The 26,539-nt window shown below is 43.5% G+C and overlaps 2 protein-coding genes across 2 annotated transcripts in view; both read left to right on the forward strand.

The window, feature by feature from the left end:
* LOC311350625 (uncharacterized protein) overlaps positions 1 to 26,539 on the forward strand; it is a gene marked incomplete at both ends in the record, with an annotated part of 53,991 nt that overhangs the window by 13,352 nt on the left and 14,100 nt on the right. The gene's annotated exons all lie outside the window — the stretch shown is intronic.
* LOC311350074 (NLR family CARD domain-containing protein 3-like) lies at positions 10,847 to 25,738 on the forward strand (the record flags this gene model as incomplete). The annotated part of the gene is made up of 9 exons (XM_084470112.1): positions 10,847 to 10,949; positions 13,061 to 14,858; positions 15,087 to 15,260; positions 15,558 to 15,731; positions 17,052 to 17,225; positions 18,416 to 18,589; positions 19,144 to 19,317; positions 20,181 to 20,227; positions 24,689 to 25,738. The coding sequence occupies 9 exons, from the start codon at positions 10,847 to 10,849 to the stop codon at positions 25,243 to 25,245; spliced, it is 3,375 nt and encodes a 1,124-aa protein (XP_084326238.1). The 3' UTR covers positions 25,246 to 25,738.

Raw genomic sequence — 26,539 nt, forward strand, 5'->3', positions numbered from 1 at the left:
TGGTCTGGTCCTCCTCCTGGTCCTCCTCCTGGTCTGGTCCTCCTACTGGTCCGGTCCTCCTCCTGGTCTGGTCCTCCTCCTGGTCCGGTCCTCCTCCTGGTCCTCCTCCTGGTCTGGTCCTCCTCCTGGTCTGGTCCTCCTCCTGGTCTGGTCCTGGTCTGGTCCTAGTCCTGGTCCTCCTCCGGGCTCCCCCTCAACAGGGGGTCTGTGCGCGGCCAGGGGGCTGAACCCTTGTGTCCCCGTCCCTCATGGGGTCCCATCCCAGACTCCAGCTCGGTGTTCAGACGTCAGCCCTCTGTCAGCGCTCAGCAGCCTCTGTGCAGAGCGCTGGACCCACAGCGGGAACCCTGCTCTGAGTCGGCCTCGCTGTCTTCAGCCTCACTCCTGCATCTGAAACGTAGAAATGATTCCCGCAAAGAAAACAGACACGCTGTGTGTGTCATCGTTGTGTACCAGGTAGGCCTCGTTAAACATGTTGGAAATGACCTGTAATTCACCACTATACCATCACATGTTTGATGGAGAATGTACGTAGGAATGTATTTTTCTATCAGTCAAAAATAAAGAAGAAGATAAATCTATCTAAGCTGGGGGTCTCATGAACACTCATGATTTCAGTCGCACACTGTTGACACAACGTGTGCGTCGTCATGTTGTACCAGAATAAAGAGGACCAGAGTGAGAGCAGGTCCTGTGTCTCTGGGTCGTCCTTCCCTCGTCGTAGACAACCACACAAGTCTGCGGACAAACACAACCGGTGACACATGACATATTACTATGAGACAACGGGGTGGATAACACGGGACAACGGGAGAAACCAGGAGACAAATGCACGCATTCACTGTTTTAGAGACGGATGTGTTTTTGGGGGCTGCGTTCCAACAGTGACCGCTAGGGGGAGACAAACACACAACGGTCAACGTACGGCCTTTCTCCTTGTAAAGCCTGATAATGGAATGATAAAATGCGAGATATAGACATCAAACCTCTAGTTCTTTAGATTGGGAAATCATCAACGCGTTATATTAATCCTAATGGGGGGCAGTTGATGTCACTACATCACGCACAGATTCACAAATTAATTTATTGTGGGGCCAAGAACAAAGCCCCAAAACACCGTCTCTAAAACAGTTAATGCGTCCGTGGCCTACTGGTTAAAGAGTTGGACCAGTAGCAGAGTCTCACTCCGGCCAAAAACCAAAAGTTGGCAACCCTGTGGATGTGATGTTTATATATTTGTGTGTCACTGTTCCTTGTTGAATTGTGTCTCTTCTTTATACCAACACATCCTGGATGTTGTAGTTTCACTCTTAAAAACACAACGCCGTCATTCCGGATCCTTCTTGTCCTTCCAACCATCTTAGGTTGTAGTTTTTATGTAGCCACCTAATAATGATTGAATAATATAATTCTTTATTGTCATTGCACAGGATACAATGAAATTGGATGGCAGTCCTCTTGGTGCTTTATAAAATAAATAGTTGTAAAAAGAACATAAAACAATACAAAACAATACAACGTCCAGCGATACACAGAAACCCCCTCTACCCTCCCACACCCCCACACACACATTGGCATACATTCTGCAGTGCATTAAAGTGACAGTGAGGTAGCGTTGAAAAGAGGATGTACGTCCTCCAATGACACGCCCTCTGGTGATGTCACCGTCTCTCAACACCTACAAAACGTCTAGTAGGAGGGAGGAGACTGTGACATCACAAGAGGGCGTGTTACTGACACCTCTTGATGCTAACTAAACCGTTCCTAACGAGAGGAGGTATGTGTTATGTCAATGAGTTTGGCTGCCAGTCAGAAGAAGGCCTCACCAGGAAATAGCTGCTGCTGGAACCGCCCTAACGACCGACTGACACCATGAGACACATCTTCATCAGGGAGAAACCGACTCCAGCCTTAAGATACAGACCAGCACATAGGAATCAGACAACATGGACCTGCCACCCTTATGGACCCTTTATCACATTATTGAATACATTCAGTTATTGTAATAATAATTATGATAATTTAACATCATTATTTATTTATTTATTACATTTCTCTTCTTTTATGTCCAGTTTTTTCCTTTCTTACTCTTAAAATTGAGCAGAAACAGTGAAGAAGCTGAGATCTAAATTGTTATGAACCTGTACTGTTTTAACCTTCTGTGTTTAAAATGCTTTTCCAATGAAAACACATTAAGGTGAAGGTCAGCCACCGTCTCGCTGTGTTTGAGATCAACAGAGTGATGGTATGAATGGAGGCGCGGCCGCCACAGGTTTGGTATGAGGAAGAAGACGTGTGGTGAGGATTTGATCTTTGTGAGATTGTACTGATCACCTGGAGCACAGGAGAGGCCTTCTCTAGGTCACGTGTTTCTATTCTCTACATTATCTACATCTCTCTCTTCATGGAATTCATGGGAACACTTTACAATAAGGGTGCATTAATTAACCATTAATTAACTTTAGTTAATGCAGTCATGAGCATTAACAGTTAATGAATAGTAATCATTTAATTATGGTGTTCATGTTTACTAACAGTGTCCATGTGAACTAAATACACATGTGAGCAATGTGTATTTAGTTCCCCATGCTATAATAATGGTTATTACTGCATTTACTAATGTGAATTAATAGTTACTATACCATTAGTTAAATGTTAGTTAATTCACTAATGTTAATGAATGTTTCATTAATGTATGGTAAAGTGTTCATGAAGTCCTGGTATTTATTTTCTGTAACTGAGGAGGACGTGTGAGGCGATGCATCAGAGTGTCTCTACCTGCTGTTTGAACCATCAAGTGTCTCTTTGTATTTCTCTGAGCTTCTAGACATCACAGCTCTGTCCATCGTTCATATTTTAATAAAGTGGTTATTCTTCATCACTGAGTGAAGTCAGGGAACAGCAGCCAATAAGAGGTTAGTCTGACAGGAGTTTAAACTGGGAGGGGAACTGGTCCAACTGGTTGGTTCACAACATCCTCCTTTCCTTGTTGTTGTCTTGGACGGTTTGGTGCTGAGCTCTTCATCACAGCAGGGAGAAGACGAGGTACTGTAGTCACCACGCTCCGTCAAATCATAATTCATAGGTTATATTTATGAAAACATAATGTAATGTAATGTTACTGCTTTGTAAACTTTGGTCTACTTGACACGTCACATTGTTAATTAATTGGTTTGTATGTCGACATTTACTTGCATGAAAACTGTATTCAGCTTTATTCAAACTATTCATCAAATAAGGATTTGAATATTATGTTTAATTAATACTATTACGACTTACGAATAATTATTATAATACATTTATAAGTATTTTGTTTCAATTGTATTGTTATTATGATATCTGTTACAATTATTATTATTATTGAGTCATTATTATATATGTTTATATTATTATTATTAATATTATAATGATCATTTCAATTGTATTATTAATCTCATTGTCAGTATTGTCATTGTGCGTGAGGAAGAGGGCCAGATCTGGGGATGGGGGTGTGGTCTAAACGTCATGAGGAAGTCAGTAAAGCCATTTTTACCTACAAGCTCCACAAGAGGCCTAAGTCATTTGAATGAGAGGCGAAATGTATCCTATTTTTATGAAATGCCAGTGTTTCTCAACCAAATGACTTGGGGTTCAAATGAGTTTATTACAGTATAGATGCAGACAAAAGACAATTTGGATGGATGTGTAGGCCATCTATCTTTTGAAAATTGCACAAGTTCAAGTTTATTTTGTAGGTTATACTGCAGCATACAGTACAATGTGCATTGACATTCAGTAAGTCAGTAAAAAAATATAACAAAAAAAACAGAGAGAGAGAGAGAGAGAGAGAGAGAATGAATATGTAGTCCATTGTAGTTCTGTACTCCCAGTTGACACCTGAGTTTTTGCCATTTAGGCCGACAGGCTGTGCTTCCAGGACAAGCCAGACAAGACAAGACATGCCAGTGTTTCTCAACCAAATGACTTGGGTTTCAAATGAGTTTATTACAGTATAGATGCAGACAAAAGACAATTTGGATGGATGTGTAGGCCATCTATCATCTATCTGTCTGTGTGTCTGTCTGTCTGTCTAGCTGTCTGTGTGTCTGTCTAGCTGTCTGTGTGTCTATATATCTATCTATATCTACCTATAGATATCAATCTCATTCACTTCAGAATGTCCCCTTGCGACCTCTGCTGACAGAAAAAGAGAATTGCATCCTTGGACAAAAAACAATTACACAGGAATACATCAAAAATGCTCTATAATAGCTTATCCCCGTCTGATTTAGAAAATGTATGAACACAGGGTGGTACAACAGACATATTTTGGGAAAGTCAAGAAAGTAGGGATTTGGACCGACCACCCCCCCTCGTGCCTCAATGGTTGAAAAAGCGTGCTAAAGTGCCCTCAATAGTGACGAAAACAAGAGGAAGGGCCTTATTGGCTGCCCTTTACACGTGCAAAAAAATGATTGGGTGCCCTCTAGGGTACCCCTTCATACAATAAGTGATGATGAAGTGCCCTCTAGAGCAACGTGCCTTAATGAGGGCCCTGCTAGTGCCCTTCTGCCCGTCCGGTGCCTCCATGGTTGAAGTGTTGCTAAAGTGCCCTCTACAGGGGTGACAACGAGAGGAAGGGCCTTATTGGCTGCCCTTTACACATGGAAAAACATATTGAGTGCCCTTGTTGGGAAAAACAGTCTGTCTAGTTACTTGACCAGATAAAATGAGACGGAGAGGTAATAAAGTCTGTCAGCACGAGGGCCTCGGATTTATTGAGTAAAGTGGCAAAGGTAATACTGATTCATAAAGCGTGAGAGATTGAATATTCTACGTCCCCTAACAGCGCTGAGGTCGTCCGGAGCTTCGCCTCCGTGGAAGTTCTGCTTCAGAAGAGCCCCCGTGATCCGGTGCATGTGAAACTTATAGTATCTTTCCTAGCCAGGTGTGTGTGTGTTAGACTTTGTGTGGGTTATCGAGGGTTCTCTTGTCCCTGAGCCTCCGGGTTGTGTTGTCTTTCTGTGTGATATGTGTCCTCGCCATCTAGCTGTGGCAGAGTGTTCTCCGCAGACTGATAGGAGGGCTCGAGGGTCATCTTGACCCTCTTGAATGTGTGGTGTGTTGTGTTTGTTAAGTTTGGACCCAGAGTTGACTATATTCGTAATGTAATGTGTCCGTTAGGTTATTTTTGCCCATCACCCTCTAGTGGCGCGTTTCCACTACTAAGCTCCGACTGCTAAGCTCCCAAATCATAGCTTTGTCATGGACATTATCACGCCTGGGTGTGTGGTTGTGGAACAAATGTTAGTAGTTCCCTCTGTGTTTTACTTAATGAAGGTGTGTGTGGAATAAACATTGTAAAGGTTTTATAGTTCCCTGTGTGGTTTTATCATAGAGGTGTGGTTATCATTTTAATTGTCAGTACCATGTCATTAATTACTTTGATCTGGATCTCCTCATAATAACGTAGTGCTAATTTTAATGAGGGCGAGGACTATTTCATCATACATGATGCCTCATAGCTTTTTGCGCGCTGGTGGGGCCCCATGTTGTGCAGAATGCGCCCTTTTTATTTTTTCGCCCCTGCCCTTCAAACAGTCTGCGTCCGCCACTGATAAGCAGGTTCTATAAAAGCAGAGAATAACCAAACGCTGAATGACCAGAGGAACAATATGTAGTTGTGTTTGTGTCCAGGTCTCCAGTCTACTATGGATGAGGAGAGAGAGGAGGGGGGTCCTACCTCTAAGACCTTCCTGGAGAACATTCATTCCGCCAGAGCAAAGCTAAGAGGTAAGAAGAGGATCTCTCCCTGTCTGTGTCCCTGTCCATCTCAGAGCTCAGCAGTGATACATCATAAAACCATCATTAGTCAGAGTAAAAGCTGTCTGTGGGTTTTGTGTTGAAGCCCAGAGCAGCAGGAGAGAGCAGACTCCTGGACCCAGCTGTGTCTCCATGAAGAGTGACCGCTCTATGGGTATACCTGTTGTGTTTAAAGATGGACGCCCCTCCAGAGAGGAGAGGTAGGAGTTTCAAACAGACGATGAAACAGACCACTTGATATCAGACTCTACTCTGGACATCTAATAAGCAGAGTGTTCTTAATAGTGATGTTCCCCTTATCCAGTGTTGGGAAAGTTCACTTTCTACATTAACTAGTTCAAAGTTCAGTTCACACATTTTTAAATGAACTAGTTCAGTTCATAGTTCATAATTCAAAAATTTTAACTAAGTTCACAGTTCCAAAAAATGAACTAGTTCAGTTCTTTTTTCAATATGTTACTGCAAGCTATTATTTTTTCAAAATTATTGCCACAGCCAATATAGAAGTACAGACAGCAATTATTTGATCAGTTTTAACCAATTTTGAATCCTTATGCAACCAGTGTTCACATTAGCATTGAGGGGACAGCCTTTCCCCATTGTCGCTTTAACGCTTTGTTGCTGTTCAGTCCACACTAGTAGCAGCTGCAGCTTTCACCCCTACAGTATATTCTCAGAAACATGAGGAAAAACTTGCTGCTTGAATGGTATTTTTTAATAAGGAATTATTATAAGAAAAACAGGACAGTAGTCCTTAAGGTGCAATACCAATTTTCCATTTCAAATTCCATTCAGTACATACTAAAAAGGAATACTGGAATCCTGGTCAAATATACCAGGCAGGTTCAACAAACAAGTTACATGAATAGTAAAACTCTCAAGACCATTCTACTAACACAAACTGAGGTAGGAACCAGGCTGAGGTAGCCGTGTGCTTCGGTTCAATGTGCCGTTTCAGGTTTGCCGTGGATGTGACTGAAGTGCGGATTTTCTTTTTGAAAGCCGGCAGGCAAAGTTTGCACAGAAATGCCAGATAGTTCCCATCCTCACCGACCTTGTCATAAAACTGTTTCAAGTGCTCATACGGAGCCTCCTTGCTGCTACACGCTGCTGTCGCTTCCATTTTTGTTTTGATGACGCATGCGGATGCGGTGCTGCGGCAGCGTCACTGCCTGGTGGCATGGTGTTGCCAGATTGGGTGTTTTTTCCCGCGACATATAGAAAGGCCTATTTATGGTGTGTTTCAGCCGGGTTTTCGCCTGGAATTCTCTATTGAAATCTGGCACCCTACTAAACAAAGTTAAACTAAGAGAACGTTCCGTTCACAGACACCAGAACGAACAAGTTCACAGTAACGTTTATCCGGCAGTAATACAGAACGTTCAGTTCACGTTCACCCAAAATATGAATTAGTTCATGAACTTTCGTTCATTGAACGCGTTCAGGCACAACACTGCCCTTATCTTTGTGTGTGTGAGTGTGTGTGTGTGTGTGTGTGTGTGTGTGTGTGTGTGTGTGTGTGTGTGTGTGTGTGTGTGTGTGTGTGTGTGTTGTGTTGAAGCCCAGAGCAGCAGGAGAGAGCAGACTCCCCTGGACCCAGCTGTGTCTCCATGAAGAGTGACCGCTCTATGGGTATACCTGTTGTGTTTAAAGATGGACGCCCCTCCAGAGAGGAGAGGTAGGAGTTTCAAACAGACGATGAAACAGACCACTTGATATCAGACTCTACTCTGGACATCTAATAAGCAGAGTGTTCTTAATAGTGATGTTCCCCTGATCTGTGTGTGTGTGTGTGTGTGTGTGTGTGTGTGTGTGTGTGTGTGTGTGTGTGTGTGTGTGTGTGTTGTGTGTTGTGTTGTGTTGAAGCCCAGAGCAGCAGGAGAGAGCAGACTCCCCTGGACCCAGCTGTGTCTCCATGAAGAGTGACCGCTCTATGGATATACCTGTTGTGTTTAAAGATGGACGCCCCTCCAGAGAGGAGAGGTAGGAGTTTCAAACAGACGATGAAACAGACCACTTGATATCTGACCCATATCTGAGTTCATCAGAACTGTTTCTCCCCCGGCTTGTCATCAGAATATGGATTAGTTGTTCTTCAGCCTGAGCACTACTGGAGTTGACGTCTTTCAGTAAGATGACCCTGCTCCTTGTACCTCCAGCTCACTCACTTTCCTCATTCTCATCCTCGTCGTCAATCCGCTTATCCGGAGTCGGGTCGCGTGGGCAGCAGCTCCAGCAGGGGGCCCCAGACTTCCCTTTCCCGGGGGCCACATTGACCAGTCCTGACGGGGATCCCGAGGCGTTCCCAGGCCAGTGTTGAGATATAATCCCTCCACCTAGTCCTGGGTCCTCCCCGAGGTCTCCTCCCCACTGGTGGTGCCTGGAACCCCTCCCTAGGGAGGCGCCCAGTGGGCATCCTTACCAGATGAACCCCCTCAACTGACTCCTTTCTAGGCAGAGGAGCAGCGGCTCTAATCCAAGTTCCTCACGGATAAAAGCCTAAAGTACCGTACAGACCTGAGTATTAGACCACCTTGATTACAAGACAACCCCCACTTTTTAAAGACTTATTTTTGGTGAAATCGTTTTTTTATATAAAAAAAAAATTATCATTTGATTTGAAAAATCATGATAATTAAAACACAACCTTGTTCAGATCAGAACATCCAGGATGCTCTACTGTCCGTCCACTCCCAGAGAGGAGAGATGTGGAGGGGTGCGCCCAGACAGACACTGTGAGAAAAGAACCTCCACTAAGACCACCCAACCCAAGAGTTCACAGGACAGGAAGTAGGGCTGAACCATTTGGGGAAATCATCGAATTGTGATTATTTTGACCAATATTGTGATTGCGATTTAATATGCGATTTTTTTAAAATTTATTAAGTTCCTTATGTTCTGTGTTATTCACTAAAAAAGCAATAAATCATTCTGTAGTATGACCCAACACAACATTGGAAGCAGTCAACATATAAACTGCTCTTTCCTTTAGGCCAGGCCGATGTGTTGAGATGAGTTGATTATATAACATCTTTATTTAACTATTGAATGGTAAAAGAAAAATAAATATGAATCTGACTGATCTCCAGTCAGTAACGGTAACAAATCACCCACCAAAAAAAAGTTTTGTGTTTTTTTTAATCACAGCCTTTGCGATTTGCATATCACGTTCTATTACATCGCGATTTCAATTTGAATTTGATTAATCGTTCAGCCTTAACAGGAAGTGTGTGGAACTTAAGCCATCTGCTGTGACGGCAGGAAGCCGTCTGCTACTGTGTGCTACTGGTGCGGTGTGAGGTTTAAAAATATATAATCATGCATCCATTGACAAGCTTAGTGACACGTTTCCATCCAAAGTGAAAAAAAACACCTTTTGAGTGGAAACAAGTTTCATTGTGACAAGTTGTGTCGTTCTCCCCAAACCTTGCTCACACACCAGGCCACTAAGATCCTCTGAGACCAATAGGTTAATTATCCCCAGAGTCAACACGAAACATGGGGAAGCAGGATTTAGTTACTATGCAACAAATAGCTGGAATAAACTCCCTGAGGATTTAAGACTTGCCCCAACTCTGACAGCTTTTAAAACAAGACTGAAGACTTTTATGTTTGCTTTAGCTTTCTGCTAAATCTTAAATCTACAATGCTTCTATTTTTTATTTTATTAGTAACTTTGCCTTTATTTTCTCACTTTCTAAAATGCCATTTTTAAAACTCTGCCTTTCTAAAATGTTTTTTATGTTTTGCCATTATTTTTTATCTATTTTACTTTTTACTTATCTATTATTTTCTTTTATTGTATGACAATGTTTATATGTGAAGCACTTTGAGTCTGCCTTGTGTATGAAAAGTGCTATATAAATAAAGTTGCCTTGCCTTGCCTTATCACCAGGAAGACGAAAAAGTCTAGACCTCGGACACAAGACAACCACACTTTGTCAGACGCAATTCCAGGGAAAAAAACTCATCCTATAATCAGGTCAATACGGTCATTCTAAATTAGTATTCCCCGTGTATTGCCTATGAAATTCTATGTAAGAAAATTATTAGTTATTGAATGATACTATTTCATATATATAAATAAAGGAACGAGTTAGGAGAAATGTTTTTTAACAAATTATTTTATAGCCTGTGCATTTGTGTATTTGATCCAAACATCTCCACAATAATCAGTAATCTCATCTCAACCAAGATAACTGGTGTGTGTGTGTGTGTGTGTGTGTGTGTGTATTGAAGCCCAGAGCAGCAGGAGGGAGCAGACTCCTCTGGACCCAGCTGTGTCTCCATGAAGAGTGACCGCTCTATGAATCGTCCTCCTAACTTTAAAGATGGACGCCCCTCCAGAGAGGAGAGGTAGGAGTTTCAAACAGACGATGAAACAGACCACTTGATATCTGACCCATATCTGAGTTCATCAGAACTGTTTCTCCCCCGGCTTGTCATCAGAATATGGATCAGTTGTTCTTCAGCCTGAGTACTACTGGAGTTGACGTCTTTCAGCAAGAGGACCCTGCTCCTCGTACCTCCAGCTCACTCACTTTCCTCATTCTCATCCTCGTCGTCAATCCGCTTATCTGGGGTCGGGTCGCGGGGGCAGCAGCTCCAGCAGGGGGCCCCAGACTTCCCTTTCCCGGGCCACATTGACCAGTCCTGACGGGGGGATCCCGAGGCGTTCCCAGGCCAGTGTTGAGATATAATCCCTCCACCTAGTCCTGGGTCTTCCCCGAGGTCTCCTCCCTACTGGTGGTGCCTGGAACCCCTCCCTAGGGAGGCGCCCAGTGGGCATCCTTACCAGATGAACCACCTCAACTGACTCCTTTCTAGGCAGAGGAGCAGCGGCTCTAATCCAAGTTCCTCACAGATAAAAGCCTAAAGTACCGTACAGACCTGAGTATTAGACCACCTTGATTACAAGACAGCCCCCACTTTTTAAAGACTTATTTTTGGTGAAATCGTTTTTTTATAAAAAAAAAAAAAAATCATTTGATTTGAAAAATCATGATAATTAAAACACAACCTTGTTCAGATCAGAACATCCAGGATGCTCTACTGTCCGTCCACTCCCAGAGAGGAGAGATGTGGAGGGGTGCGCCCAGACAGACACTGTGAGAAAATAACCTCCACTAAGACCACCCAACCCAAGAGTTCATAGGACAGGAAGTAGGGCTGAACCATTTGGGGAAATCATCTAATTGTGATTGCGATTTAATATGCGATTTTTTTTAAATTTATTAAGTTCCTTATGTTCTGTGTTATTCACTAAAAAAGCAATAAATCATTCTGTAGTATGACCCAACACAACATTGGAAGCAGTCAACATATAAACTGCTCTTTCCTTTAGGCCAGGCCGATGTGTTGAGATGAGTTGATTATATAACATCTTTATTTAACTATTGAATGGTAAAAGAAAAATAAATATGAATCTGACTGATCTCCAGTCAGTAACGGTAACAAATCACCCACCAAAAAAAAGTTTTGTGTTTTTTTTAATCACAGCCTTTGCGATTTGCATATCACGTTCTATTACATCGCGATTTCAATTTGAATTTGATTAATCGTTCAGCCTTAACAGGAAGTGTGTGGAACTTAAGCCATCTGCAGTGACGGCAGGAAGCCGTCTGCTACTGTGTGCTACTGGTGCGGTGTGAGGTTTAAAAATATATAATCATGCAACCATTGACAAGCTTAGTGACACGTTTCCATCCAAAGTGAAAAAAAAACACCTTTTGAGTGGAAACAAGTTTCATTGTGACAAGTTGTGTCGTTCTCCCCAAACCTTGCTCACACACCAGGCCACTAAGATCCTCTGAGACCAATAGGTTAATTATCCCCAGAGTCAACACGAAACATGGGGAAGCAGGATTTAGTTACTATGCAACAAATAGCTGGAATAAACTCCCTGAGGATTTAAGACTTGCCCCAACTCTGACAGCTTTTAAAACAAGACTGAAGACTTTTATGTTTGCTTTAGCTTTCTGCTAAATCTTAAATCTACAATGCTTCTATTTTTTATTTTATTAGTAACTTTGCCTTTATTTTCTCACTTTCTAAAATGCAATTTTTAAAACTCTGCCTTTCTAAAATGTTTTTTATGTTTTGCCATTATTTTTTATCTATTTTACTTTTTACTTATCTATTATTTTATTTTATTGTATGACAATGTTTATATGTGAAGCACTTTGAGTCTGCCTTGTGTATGAAAAGTGCTATATAAATAAAGTTGCCTTGCCTTGCCTTATCACCAGGAAGACAGAATGTAGATCGACTTTTAAAAGTCTAGACCTCGGACACAAGACAACCACACTTTGTCAGACGCAATTCCAGGGAAAAAAACTCATCCTATAATCAGGTCAATACGGTCATTCTAAATTAGTATTCCACGTGTATCGCCTATGAAATTCTATGTAAGAAAATTATTAGTTATTGAATGATACTATTTCATATATATAAATAAAGGAACGAGTTAGGAGAAATGTTTTTTAACAAATTATTTTATAGCCTGTGCATTTGTGTATTTGATCCAAACATCTCCACAATAATCAGTAATCTCATCTCAACCAAGATAACTGTTATTTGTGTGTGTGTGTGTGTGTGTGTGTGTGTGTGTGTGTGTGTGTGTGTGTGTGTTCTCCACAGACACCAGAGGAGGTCAAAGGTTCCCAGTGGTCCGTCTGTACAGCAGCAGCACACAGAGTTGAAGGTGTGTAAATGTACAACACTGAGTTCAGTCATGAATGACATGTGAACAACATCTCTCCTGGAGCTAACAGTCTGGAGCTAACGGTCTGGAGCTAACAGTCTCCAGGCTTCCCTCTTCAGACCAGCAGGACGTGAATCCAGGACAGACGCTTCTGATGTCCTCAGTTAGTTCACAGTAAAGTTCTCATTGATGTTTGTTCTGTTCCAGCGGATCAAGGAGAACGCACACGCTTTTCTAGACAAGGAGGTGGAGAAGCTCTGGAGGGTTCTCTTCCCAGATTACCCACAATGCTCAGAGAGCCAGAGGGAGGAGGAGGAGGAGGTGGATGGTGAGGAAGAGGAGCAGAGGAGGCGCGCCAGAGAGGGAGTGGAAGACATCACACTGCTCTGCATGAAGGAGTTGAAGCTGGAGGAGCTGGCTGACACACTGAGGAGTAAGATACTCTTATTTTGAAAACAGATTTAGATTTATGATCATTATTTTTAAACAGGGCACTAAGAGTAAAAAAGCAGGAGTACTAATTCGATACATCAATTATTTTGTTTTCTAATGTAGAAAGTGTTGCTGCTGAGTGCCAACATAAGATCAAGTCTCATCTGAAGGAGAAGACCCAGTGTGTGTTTGAGGGAATCGCTAAAGCAGGAGAGTCAAGACCTCTGAATGAGATCTACACAGAGCTCTACATCACAGAGGGAGGCAGTGGAGAGGTCAACAAGGAACATGAGGTCAGACTGATTGAAACAGCTTCCAGGAAACCAGCCAGAGAGGAAACACCAATCAGATGTGAAGACATCTTTAAACCCTTACCAGGAAAGGATCAACCAATCAGGACAATAATGACAACTGGAGTGGCCGGCATTGGTAAAACCATCTTAACACACAAGTTCACTCTGGACTGGGCTGAAGGCAAAACCAACCACGACATACACTTCATATTTCCCCTCACTTTCAGAGAGCTGAATTTACTGAGAGAAAAAAAGTTTAGCGTGGTGGAACTTCTTCATCACTTCTTTATTGAGACCAAAAAAACAGGAATCTGCAGATACGACCGGTTCCAAGTTGTCTTCATCTTGGATGGTCTGGATGAGTGTCGACTTCCTCTGGACTTCCAGAACAACCCGATCTGTACTGATGTCACAGAGTCCACCTCGGTGGACATGCTGCTGACAAACCTCATCAGGGGCGACCTGCTTCCCTCTGCTCGCATCTGGATAACCACACGCCCTGCGGCAGCCAATCAGATCCCTGCTGAGTGTGTTGACATGGTGACAGAGGTGAGAGGGTTCACCGACCCACAGAAGGAGGTGTACTTCAGGAAGAGATTCAGAGACGAGAAGCTGGCCAGCAAAATCATCTTCCACGTCAAGAACTCACGAAGCCTCTACATCATGTGTCACATCCCAGTCTTCTGTTGGATCACGGCTAGAGTTCTGGAGGACTTATTCAAATTAACCCGGGGAAAGGAAGTTATGCCCAAGACTGTGACTCAAATGTACATCCACTTCCTGAGGGTTCAGTACATACAGGGGGACATGAAGTATCATGGGAGAGCTGATACAGATTCACACTGTAGTTCAGAGTGCAGGAAGATCATTGTTTCTCTGGGAAAACTGGCTTTTAACCAGCTGGAGAAAGGAAACCTGATCTTCTATGAGGCAGACCTGTCAGAGTGTGGCATCGATATCAGAGCAGCCTCAGAGTACACAGGAGTGTTCACCCAGATCTTTAAAGAGGAGTGTGGGCTGTACCAGGACAGGGTGTTTTGCTTTGTCCATCTGAGCATCCAGGAGTTTCTGGCTGCCCTTTATGTCTTGCTGTCCTTCATCGACACTGGTGTCAATCTGCTCTCAGAAGATCAACCATCCAGGTGGTCTACTCTTATTATAAAGAAATCTGATCTCCTCTACCAGAGTGCTGTGGACAAGGCCTTACAGAGTGAGAACGGACACCTGGACTTATTCCTCCGCTTCCTCCTGGGCCTCTCTCTGAAGACCAATCAGAGTCTCCTACGAGGTCTGCTGCGACCGACAAGAGGTAGCTCACAGACCAATCAGAATTCAGTGTCTTACATCAAGAAGAGGATAAAGGGAGATCTCTCTCCAGAGCGAAGCATCAATCTGTTCCACTGTTTGAATGAGCTGAACGACCGTTCTCTAGTAGTGGAGATCCAACAGTACCTGACATCAGGAAGTCTCTCCAGAAAATCTCTCTCGAATGCTCAATGGTCAGCTCTGGTCTTCATCTTACTGACATCAGAAGAGGAGCTGGACGTGTTTGACCTGAAGAAATACTCTGCTTCAGAGGAGGGTCTTCTGAGGCTGCTGCCAGTGGTCAAAGCCTCCAAAACAGCTTTGTAGGTTCACTTATAACATGTTTTACAATACGCACAACACAATATACATAATATTACAATATACAAGTTATTATAATATACAAAACATCTTTGTAGGTGCTCTAAGAACTTGTATTACAATACCATAAAATTTAATCTAAGTATAGTGTTGCTGAGTATTTAGAGACAGTTACTTTGTTCATGTATGAATTAAAACAGTTTAACATGTTTCTGTCTGTTTGTGTGAAGGCTGAGTGGCTGTCTTCTGTCAGAGAGATGCTGTGAAGATCTGGCCTCAGTTCTCAGCTCTAACTCCTCTAGTCTGAGAGAGCTGGACCTGAGTACCAATGATCTGCAGGATTCAGGAGTGAAGCTGCTCTCTGCTGGACTGGGGAGTCCACACTGTACACTGGACACTCTCAGGTCAGTTTCACATAATGTGCAAACTGTACATTACATATGCCATCTACTAATGACTGTAACAAGAAAGTGATAGTTTATAATTAGTAAAGTAGAATAACAGAACCAGCATAAAAGGGTTCTCTGAAGACACATTTTATGCACGGATAACATTTATCAGACACATTTTAACTTTGGATTCACATTCCAAAAGTTTAAGCAAGTTAAACTTTTATTATTTAATCATTTCATAAAAAACAATAAATTATGTTTGATTTATATCTGTTACCTTTTTTTTTTTTCACTTTATTGTGTGTGAAGGCTGACTGGCTGCCATCTGTCAGAGAGATGCTGTGAAGCTCTGGCCTCAGTTCTCAGCTCCAACTCCTCTAGTCTGAGAGAGCTGGACCTGAGTACCAATGATCTGCAGGATTCAGGAGTGAAGCTGCTCTCTGCTGGACTGGGGAGTCCACACTGTACACTGGAAACTCTCAGGTCAGTTTACTTAAAGTGTATAATAACATTTTACCATCGGCAGACATTCAGCTGATACTTAAATAGTGTAGTAGTTGTCACAAGCCTAGACGTAATCATTGTATGTATGCCACCTAACATACTTGGAAATTCACTTGAGAAAATGAATTCTGTTCTTGTTTTTCTGAATTAGTGACATAATTAACTCTGAATTCTGAGTTTTTATGGAATAATAATCCGCTCTTTTTTTCTGAATTACTGTGTTCATTATCTCAGAATTCTGAGACAAGATTTCATGGCAAAAGTAAATGTGCTGTTTTTGTGTTTAACAAGTTTTAATATGTTTCATATGATCTTCAATATAGTAATCCTTGCCATTGTATCTCTGTTACTGAAAAAAGTCCCCAATTCAGAGAGAAAAGGGGTCAAATCCTATGTTTTTGCCATTCTCCCCAAAACACGCCGTGAACGTTCCACCCTGCTGAACCCAGGTGGCGTTCTTTACGTGACGTCAGACCTTTACCGAGGAAGTCTGACGTCACGACCGAGGGGCACCCCCCTCCTCTGTGAAGCTCCGTCTGAGCAGCTGTTAAGGGGAAGTAGAGCGAGTGGACCCAAATGCTCACACAGAGTGAGGCTGACAGACAGTAAATCAAAGGGTCTTTACTGAGGGACACAAATATGTAAAGGAGGGACTTGGGGCTTGAAGGCTGGAGGGTAGTCAGACAGGGGAGGGGTCGGTGACAGGAGGGTAGTTAGACAGGGGAGGGGTCGGTGACAGGAGGGTAGTCAGACAGGGGAGGGGTCGGTGACAGGAGGGTAGTCAGACAGGGGAGGGGTCGGTGACAGGAGGGTAGTCAGACAGGGGAGGGGTCGGTGACAGGAGGGTAGTCAGACAGGGGAGGGGTCGGTGACAGGAGGGTAGTCAGACAGGGGAGGGATCGGTGACTCTGTACAGGGAGGAGATTGTTAGGGCGAGTGACGGAGCACAAGGACTCAACAATGTAGACACTAGGAGGGACCAGGGACGAGGTACTGACTGTTAGTGTGAAACAACGATCTAGCGATGATTGTATACATTTAAAATGTCTTAAATTACATATTAAACTAGGGTTAGTTGTGTGAATATTTTTAATAGACAGTAGTTTAACTGTCTGTTAGAAATGTTCTGAAGAGTAACATGTTCCTGTCTGTTTGTGTGAGTGTAGAGCCCTAAAGTAGAATAACAGACTCTTCTTAAAAAGTTTCTTTGAAGACACGTTTTCCAGTTGTTTCATCATTCATAAAACATTATAGATGTATAATTGATGTATAATTAAAACAACTGCATATTGTTTAAAGGCTGACTGGCTGCCATCTGTCAAAGAGATGCTGTAAAGCTCTGGCCTCAGTTCTCAGCTCCAACTCCTCTAGTCTGAGAGAGCTGGACCTGAGTACCAATGAACTGCAGGATTCAGGAGTGAAGCTGCTCTCTGCTGGACTGGGGAGTCCACACTGTACACTGCAAACTCTCAGGTCAGTTTACTTAATGTGCATAATAACATTTTACTATCAGCAGACATTCAGCTGATTCTTAAATAGTGTAGTAGTTGTCACAAGCCTAGACGTAATCATTGTATGCATGCCACCTAACATACTTGGAAATTCACTTGAGAAAATGAATTCTGTTCTTGTTTTTCTGAATTACTGTGTTAATTATCTCAGAATTCTGAGATAAGATTTCATGGCAAAAATAAATGTGCTGTTTTTGTTATTTAACGAGTCTTAATATGTTTTATATGATCTTCAATATAGTAATCCTTGCCATTGTATCTCTGTTACTGAAAAAAGTCCCCAATTCAGAGAGAAAAGGGGTCAAATCCTATGTTTTTGCCATTCTCCCCAAAACACGCCGTGAACGTTCCACTCTGCTGAACGCAGGTGGCGTTCTTTACGTGACGTCAGACCTTTACCGAGGAAGTCTGACGTCACGACCGAGGGGCACCCCCCTCCTCTGTGAAGCTCCGTCTGAGCAGCTGTTAAGGGGAAGTAGAGCGAGTGGACCCAAATGCTCACACAGAGTGAGGCTGACAGACAGTAAATCAAAGGGTCTTTACTGAGGGACACAAATACGTAAAGGAGGGACTTGGGGCTTGAAGGCTGGAGGGTAGTCAGACAGGGGAGGGGTCGGTGACAGGAGGGTAGTCAGACAGGGGAGGGGTCGGTGACAGGAGGGTAGTCAGACAGGGGAGGGGTCGGTGACAGGAGGGTAGTCAGACAGGGGAGGGGTCGGTGACAGGAGGGTAGTCAGACAGGGGAGGGGTCGGTGACACTGTACAGGGAGGAGATTGTTAGGGCGAGCGACGGAGCACAAGGACTCAACAATGTAGACACTAGGAGGGACCAGGGACGAGGTACTGACTGTTAATTGTGAAACAATGATCTAGCGATGATTGTATGAATTACTTAAATTACATATTCAACTAGGGTCAGTTGTGTGAATATTTTTAATAGACAGTAGTTTAACTGTCTGTTAAAAATGTTCTGAAGAGTAACATGTTCCTGTCTGTTTGTGTGAGTGTAGAGCCCTAAAGTAGAATAACAGACTCTTCTTAAAAAGTTTCTTTGAAGACACGTTTTCCAGTTGTTTCATTATTTATAAAACATTATAGATGTATAATTTATGTATAATTAACAACTAATTAACAACTGCATATTGTTTAAAGGCTGACTGGCTGCCATCTGTCAGAGAGATGCTGTGAAGCTCTGGCCTCAGTTCTCAGCTCCAACTCCTCTAGTCTGAGAGAGCTGGACCTGAGTACCAATGATCTGCAGGATTCAGGAGTGAAGCTGCTCTCTGCTGGACTGGGGAGTCCACACTGTACACTGGAAACTCTAAGGTCAGTTTTAGTCAAGGTGCAAAAACAATTAAACTAATTGTTGTATGAAATGTGTTAATAATTAAAATGACAGTTTTACATAATGTGCAAAGAGTTACGCCACAATGTTCCATATCAGAAGACATTTGACAGATTTCAAGTTCTTTGTTATATTTTTGGATTGTTGAGGAATTACTTTGGACGTTCTGACCATAGACTGAATAGCTGTTGACTCTCACCAAAACATTTACACTGGTCTGTTCCTTGTTATCAAGACATTTTTACACAATAGTTCAACATTCATGGTTCAGCAGCTCATTTGCATGAACGCTACAAACACCAGAAACAGCACATTGTGAAGGGACTGAAACAGAGGGGAATAGCGGTAGGAGAGATTTTGTTTCCCAGAAGCTATTTCCAGCAAACAGCTTCAAAAACATGTTTTCCTGAACTCATATGCTATGTTTACTTGTTGAGAAAACACCATAATATGTCCTCTTTAAGACCTCGTTCCTATGAGTTGCTTGGATGTGATGTGTGTGTGTGTGTGTGTGTGTGTGTGTGTGTGTGTGTAGGGTGTCTGGCTGCCTGGTCACACAGGAAGGCTGTGCTTCTCTGGCCTCAGCTCTGAGCTCCAACCCCTCCCATCTGAGAGAGCTGGACCTGAGCTACAATCACCCAGGAGACTCAGGAGCTGCACTGCTCTCTGCTGGACTGGAGGACCCACACTGGAGACTGGACACTCTCAGGTATGGAGAGGACAGCTCACCACTCAGGGACAATGTCTCCTACAAGGATCAGTGGAACATGTTACCGTTCCACTGATCGCTCATTATACCACAGTAAAGGGGACAACGCCCCTTTACTGTGGTATAATGAGAACACACAGCCTGTCATGATCTATTGCTTTTAGAAAACGGTGAATGAATGAAAGTCATAGAGACCCTCAATTTTGAAAAAGCGAGAAAGTCGGAAAAGCATTTTTTTTAACGAATACAAAAAAGTAGTCCCTCCTGGCTGCCTGCAAAGTGTACAGCGGTTGCTATGCAACACACTGTAGCGTCCTTCAGAGAGAAGGCTAGAGACGGTAGCTCGGTTCACCGGCAATTTAGCCTTCTATCGAGTTCACTCACCGTGTGCCTATTGCTTTACAACATTTCCACCCTCTCCAGTAATCAACATATTTTTAGGCTTCAGTGAACTATGCTATTGCTTTTATATATAAATAAACAACAGTTCAAGTTAGGCGTGGAGTGATACTGAACTCTGTAAACTGAACGGGCGTCATAGCTGTGTGTATACGCTCAATATAGTTGTTGGGAACCAATCAGATTGCTTGATTTAAGCCACCCGTTTTATATTACTAGATAATGTGCTCTCATTTAGAAACAACAGTTGTGTTAATGTTTCAGTTTTTGGAGACAACATGCTGCTCTCTCTTTGTTAACATGTGAATAATGTTTCCCTGTCTAAAGACAACATGCTGCTCTCTCTTTGTTAACATGTGAATAATGTTTCCCTGTCTAAAGACAACATTCTGCTCTCTCTTTGTTAACATGTGAATAATGTTTCCCTGTCTAAAGACAACATGCTGCTCTCTTTGTCTCCCCAGTGTGGAGCACGGTGGAGAGTGGAGGATGAAACCAGCTCTAAAGAAGTGTAAGTGTCTGTTTAGTTTGATTCATCTCAACACACACTAACTATAGAGATGGAAAGTCCATCCACACAGCAGGAGGTGACGTCGGTCAAATCATCCTGGGAATGAAGATGATGGTGGACTTCACCTTCATCAAACGGTTGATGTATAATAATTATATTCTAGAATAATCTATATTTCGTTCTCGTTTGATATTTGCTTCCTAGTGAATGTTACGCAGCATTAAGAAATAGTAACCGTGAGCGGCCAGCCGTACGAGGGCTGAAATGTGTGCGAGTTTGACCCCCGTGTGCAGGGTTCGAAATTAACTTTTTTGATTACCAGCCGATTGGGCTGGTAACTTTCTAAAGTTACCAGCCAATCAGAATTTCCACTAGCCAAATTTTTTGTTGATATTTGTTGTTGATATTCTCAATCTCATCCCCTGCCTCCTTCCCCTTCTCGCCCCCAGACGTCTGTCCAACCAACCACCGCCGCGTTTAGTTTGACGCAGTGGTTCTCAAACTTTTTCGGTCTCCCCCACTTTGGACAAGGGGGGATTTTCAAGCCCCACCTGCCCCCATCGCCCCAACACAATGCTAATGAAATACGCCAAGCTTAACATTTCCAAACTTATTGAAGTAACATCAAGTTACATCATGTTGTATCTAAATTCTAACTAAATAGCATCAAATAACATCAAGTTCAACAATAGAGAAAATAAAAGTGCTGAAAGAAAAAAGAAAAAAGAGCGAGACTTCTCCGGTGCTGGATTTGATGCCTATTCAGGAGCGGAGGAGTCAACTAAAACCGTCCACAGTGGATGATGTGCTTTTTTGCACGGCAATCTAAAGCACCACGCCAAACACCACTAGTGTAATTCCCCGGCGTTCCATCTTATGTGTCTGATTTTCCTTTTGGTGCGGGTCGGGCGTTGGTATCAATTTATAGCGGGTCTGGTGGGTGCGGAATGTCATTTGCGCTACTGTCGGAACACGGGTCGGATGTGGTTTTAAGTTTTGCGGGTAAGGACGGGTGCGGGTTTGCAAATAAGAGGCGTGCAGGACTCTGCTCTGCTCATCTCTCTCCACTCCGCTCTGCCTCTGGCTCACACACACTCTGCCCCGGCCCCGCTCTTCCACCACTCGCCTCACTTTTTTAAATCCCCTTCAGCGCGAAACATGCATTTGCAACATCTTGCTCCGACTGTTTTTGACTGACTCATTTTAAAATGTTTAGCTACCCTGGCCTACACCCAAATTTAGGATTGAGTTGCAATCGGCAAGGCAGGTTAACGAGCACAGCGACGCGGCGCCCCCGATATAGAACGACCAGTTGGAGCGCGGCGACGGCACCTATTTTATTGCATGAACAAATATTGATATATATCTTATATCGACATTCTGCTTGAAAATAGGAGATATGACTTTTGGCCCATATCGCCCAGCCCTACTGTCAAGCTTTCGCTCTTACCATAAGAAACATGGAGTTTTCAGTGACACTTCCTCCCGTTTGTCGCGCCCCACCTGCACGTCTCTATTCCCCACCAGTGGGGCGCGCCCCACACAACATCACGTAGCATCACGACAGTGCTCATGGGAAATGTAGTCAGTACTGCCCAGGGAGCGAGAACAGTACGACAATTCACCATGACGTCACAATTCGTTCTTCCGGGTGGCAAAAGCCGAAGCGTTCTCCGATGGCACCACTAGTAAACAAACCCTTCCATGTCATTTGACCAGGGCAGAGCGATCCAGAAAACAGAGTCAATGGCTTGAATCGCTTTCTTCTTGCGGGGTGCTACAGGAAGTCTCATTAATATATATAAATGTAACTTATATTATATTATATTAATATTGTTTACGTCATCGTTTCAACTTCAGATCAACAATGGTTTTATCTATGTAACTATGTTCACAGTAGCCGGCTGGATGGCTTCAGGTCAGTGGCAGCCGCTCGCATTCTGCCACCCGGAAGTGTCCTTACGGCTATTGTTTACTAACATTCTGAAGTGTCCTTACGGCTATTGTTTACTAACATTCTGAAGTGTCCTTACGGCTATTGTTTACTAACATTCTGAAGTGTCCTTACGGCTATTGTTTACTAACATTCTGAAGTGTCCTTACGGCTATTGTTTACTAACATTCTGAAGTGTCCTTACGGCTATTGTTTACTAACATTCTGAAGTGTCCTTACGGCTATTGTTTACTAACATTCTGAAGTGTCCTTACGGCTATTGTTTACTAACATTCTGAAGTGTCCTTACGGCTATTGTTTACTAACATTCTGAAGTGTCCTCACGGCTATTGTTTACTAACATTCTGAAGTGTCCTCACGGCTATTGTTTACAAACATTCTGAAGTGTCCTCACGGCTATTTTTTACTAACATTCTGAAGTGTCCTCACGGCTATTATTTACTAACATTCTGAAGTGTCCTCACGGCTATTGTTTACTAACATTCTGAAGTGTCCTCACGGCTATTGTTTACTAACATTCTGAAGTGTCCTCACGGCTATTGTTTACTAACATTCTGAAGTGTCCTTACGGCTATTGTTTACTAACATTCTGAAGTGTCCTTACGGCTATTGTTTACAAACATTCTGAAGTGTCCTTACGGCTATTGTTTACTAACATTCTGAAGTATCCTTACGGCTATTGTTTACTAACATTCTGAAGTGTCCTTACGGCTATTGTTTACAAACATTCTGAAATGCCGTGTAGAGTGGCTCTGAGATTACCTCATGCATCACCGGCCAAACTGGCGTAAAGTAAGTTTTTATGAACACCCGCCAAAATGATTTTTAACCCGATATGATTTGTAGCTCCGATGCTACGTGTGAGGGCCGCCCAGCGAGGACCCCCCCCCCCCTCCCATCCCATTTAGTAGATCTAAGGCCCAGACAGGACCAGTGCTTTAGTAGATCTAAGGCCCAGACAGGACCAGTGCTTTAGTAGATCTAAGGCCCAGACAGGACCAGTGCTTTAGTAGATCTAAGGCCCAGACAGGACGCCCCGAGTGCTTTTCATTCAGGGAAACACAAGGAAGGTCTTACATTGTTTAGGAGATAAGGTAGGATATAATAATAACGACAATATCCGATGCCCCGCCCACAATCAGGACGGCGGCGGGAACAAGCAGCCTGTAGGGAACAGAGAGCGGAGGACTGTTAAGGGCTGGTTATGGTCCCACGTTCACGCAACGCAAGGGGGTGACGGACCCCTTACGTCCCTTACGTACCTGAGGACCCAAACCTCATATACTCTCAGCGGCTAAAAGGTTTGCGTTTGGAAGCCGCAACAGCTGTGATTGGTCCGCTCACTAAAACCCGACGCAGGACCAGAAAGGTTCAGGACTGCGTGGAAGCGTCTGCGGGGTCGTTGCGTCGACGTGGAACCATAAAGAGCCCTTTAGTCTGCCCTATAATAACGGAACAGCCCCTCATAGTGTCGCAGTACGGTCACAATAGCCGCTATTTAAACGCTACCATACCGCATGTTATTAGTAGTGCTACTCTAACAGTGAGTGTGTTAAAGGGGACATATTATGAAAACAACACTTTTCCTGGGATTTGGGCTGTTGTTTTGGGTCTCTGGTGCTGCCACACGCATACAAACTTTGAAATAAGTCTGTACATGCTTTTTTGAGTGAGATATGCATTTCTGAAAGTACCCCGCCTACAGTTACCAAACGAGCGAGTCAGTTTCGGCGCCCCCTCCTACGCAGGAGGGGGGGGGGGGTACATTTGCATATTACCACCCACTTCCCCACCCCCCTCCAATCAGAGCATAGATACGATTTTGTGGACCTGGACCAGCGGACGAGCGCTGGGCGGAGATGTTCGCGCATTTCAGAAGCAGGGAGATTCCATACAGAAATAGATGTGACCGCCTGGCAGGGAGAAGCTCCCCCGCCGGAGCTCCCGGACTGCCGCCAGAACTCCGGCGGCAGTCCGGCAGCCCCGCTCCGGGAGTACGGCGGGGGAGCTTCGGCGGCAGTCCGGCAGCTCAGCTCCGGGAGCACAATCCCTTTCTCCTCCATGTCGCGGTTCAATCCGGACTTCAGAGAGTCAAAGCCAAAGTCCCTTTCCCCCAATTCTTCTGAACCATGGCCAAGATAACCCCCACTACGAGTCTTTACTTGTTGTGGAAGGACCAGAGACGTCAGACGCAGTCTTTATGATTCATAATATCATCAGAGGCGCACATAGCTTTTGGCCCTGATATTAGATATATTATATAGATACCTATATATTATATAATGTATTATTATTATTATTATTATATTATATAGATATAGAGCTCAGGGAGTCCGCAAACGGCAACAATCACTTCTCCTCCATGCTGTGGTTCACTCTGACAGCTGATTGGTCAATGGGCAGCAGCTCATTTGCATGAATGAGCCCGGGCGCTCGGGCGGAGTCTCTCCTAGGGCGCAATTCAGTGTAGAACCGGCCCTGGTAACGGTGTCTTGTTCTCCCCTCAGATGCCTGTGAACTCACACTGGACCCAAACACAGCCTGCAGAGGACTCTCTCTGTCTGAGGACAACAGAAAGGGGACGCGGGATAAAGAGCGGCAGCCGTATCCTGATCACCCAGAGAGATTTGACGGCTGGCTCCAGGTGTTGGGAAGAGAGGCTCTGACTGGTCGCTGTTACTGGGAGGTAGAGTGGGAAGGAGGTGTTGGAATAGGAGTGACATACAGAGGAATCACAAGGAGAGGAGATGGTGATGACAGCGAGATTGGATCGAACAACAAGTCCTGGAGTCTTCAGTGTTATGATGACCGTTACGCTGCCAAGCACAACAATATACCAACCTCCATCCGTCTCCCCCCCGCTGGCTCTAACAGAGTAGGAGTGTATCTGGACCGGCCTGCTGGCACTCTGTCCTTCTACAGAGTGTCCCCAGGTGGAGGAGGGTCCTCAGACACACTGACACACATCCTCACCTTCAGGACCTCCTTCACCCAGGAGGACCTCCTCCCTGGGTTTGGGTTTACGAAGTCTGGTATCTCATTCTCTCTGAGTCAGTTGTATTGACACACACACACACACACACACACACACACACACACACACACACACACACACACACACACACACACACACACATTCTGTTGTTTTTTTTAACTCCAAAACTTTTTTTTATGCAACAGGGAATTCATTATCCTCAATATCATATCTTTGGCTTCCTCTACAGTTATAAAAAATATTATGCATTGAGCTTCCTCTACAGTTAGAAAGATTAATTGTTCAGATGAGGAGAGTTTGATGATGAAAGCTATTTTAAAAAGGTGTGTTTTCAGTGATGCTCAATAAATCGCTCAGTTATCAGTAATTATTACATTTCTATCTTTAGTGATCTCTCTATTGGTAAATTCTGTAGTATATTTGTATCAAACACTTTATTATTCTTGTACAAACACAATCATGTCGCTTTATATTATGTTGATGTTGATTAGATTCATGATGATGATTTAAACAGTCCTTAACTTGACTGAAACAAGCAGGGTCATGGATCAGAATAGATAGTGTATTAAATGTACTGAGGTTATGAATCTGGATAGATAGTGTATTAAATGTACTGAGGTTATGAATCTGGATAGATAGTGTATTAAATGTACTGGGGTTATGAATCTGGATAGATAGTGTATTAAATGTACTGAGGTTATGAATCTGGATAGATAGTGTATTAAATGTACTGAGGTTATGAATCTGGATAGATAGTGTATTAAATGTACTGGGGTTATGAATCTGGATAGATAGTGTATTAAATGTACTGAGGTTATGAATCTGGATAGATAGTGTATTAAATGTACTGGGGTTATGAATCTGGATAGATAGTGTATTAAATGTACTGGGGTCATGGATCGGGATAGATAGTGTATTAAGTGTACAAAGCACACAATACTCACTCGACTCAAACAACATTTCTATAACATACACAGAGGTACATCCAACACTAGACTGGTGGAACATTTCCAAACACACCCCATTACCTCATCATTCATCACTGGGCTGGAGATGAAGGCGTGCTGGTCGGACAGACAGAGGACGGCGGCGGAGCGTAGATGGATAGCCAAACTAAAAACACTTACCCCCTTGGGCCTGAACGTCAGGGAGTAGGGACCGCGCCGGGCCGCTGCTGGGGGCGCTGGGAGAACCCGGGACTCCTCCTTGGGGCTCCCTGCATGGCACCGGGTCCACAGTGTGCGTTTTAAAATGTTGCATGTTTTTATTACTGTGTGTTCTTTTTTACCATGATTTTATTTAGGCCTCCAGTTTTACAAGTTCCAAATTCTGTCGGAGGCCTCTCATCCCTATTTTTATTCTT

This window comes from Micromesistius poutassou (assembly GCF_964030765.1).
Source record: "Micromesistius poutassou genome assembly, chromosome: 7".
Taxonomy (NCBI): Eukaryota; Metazoa; Chordata; class Actinopteri; order Gadiformes; family Gadidae; genus Micromesistius; species Micromesistius poutassou.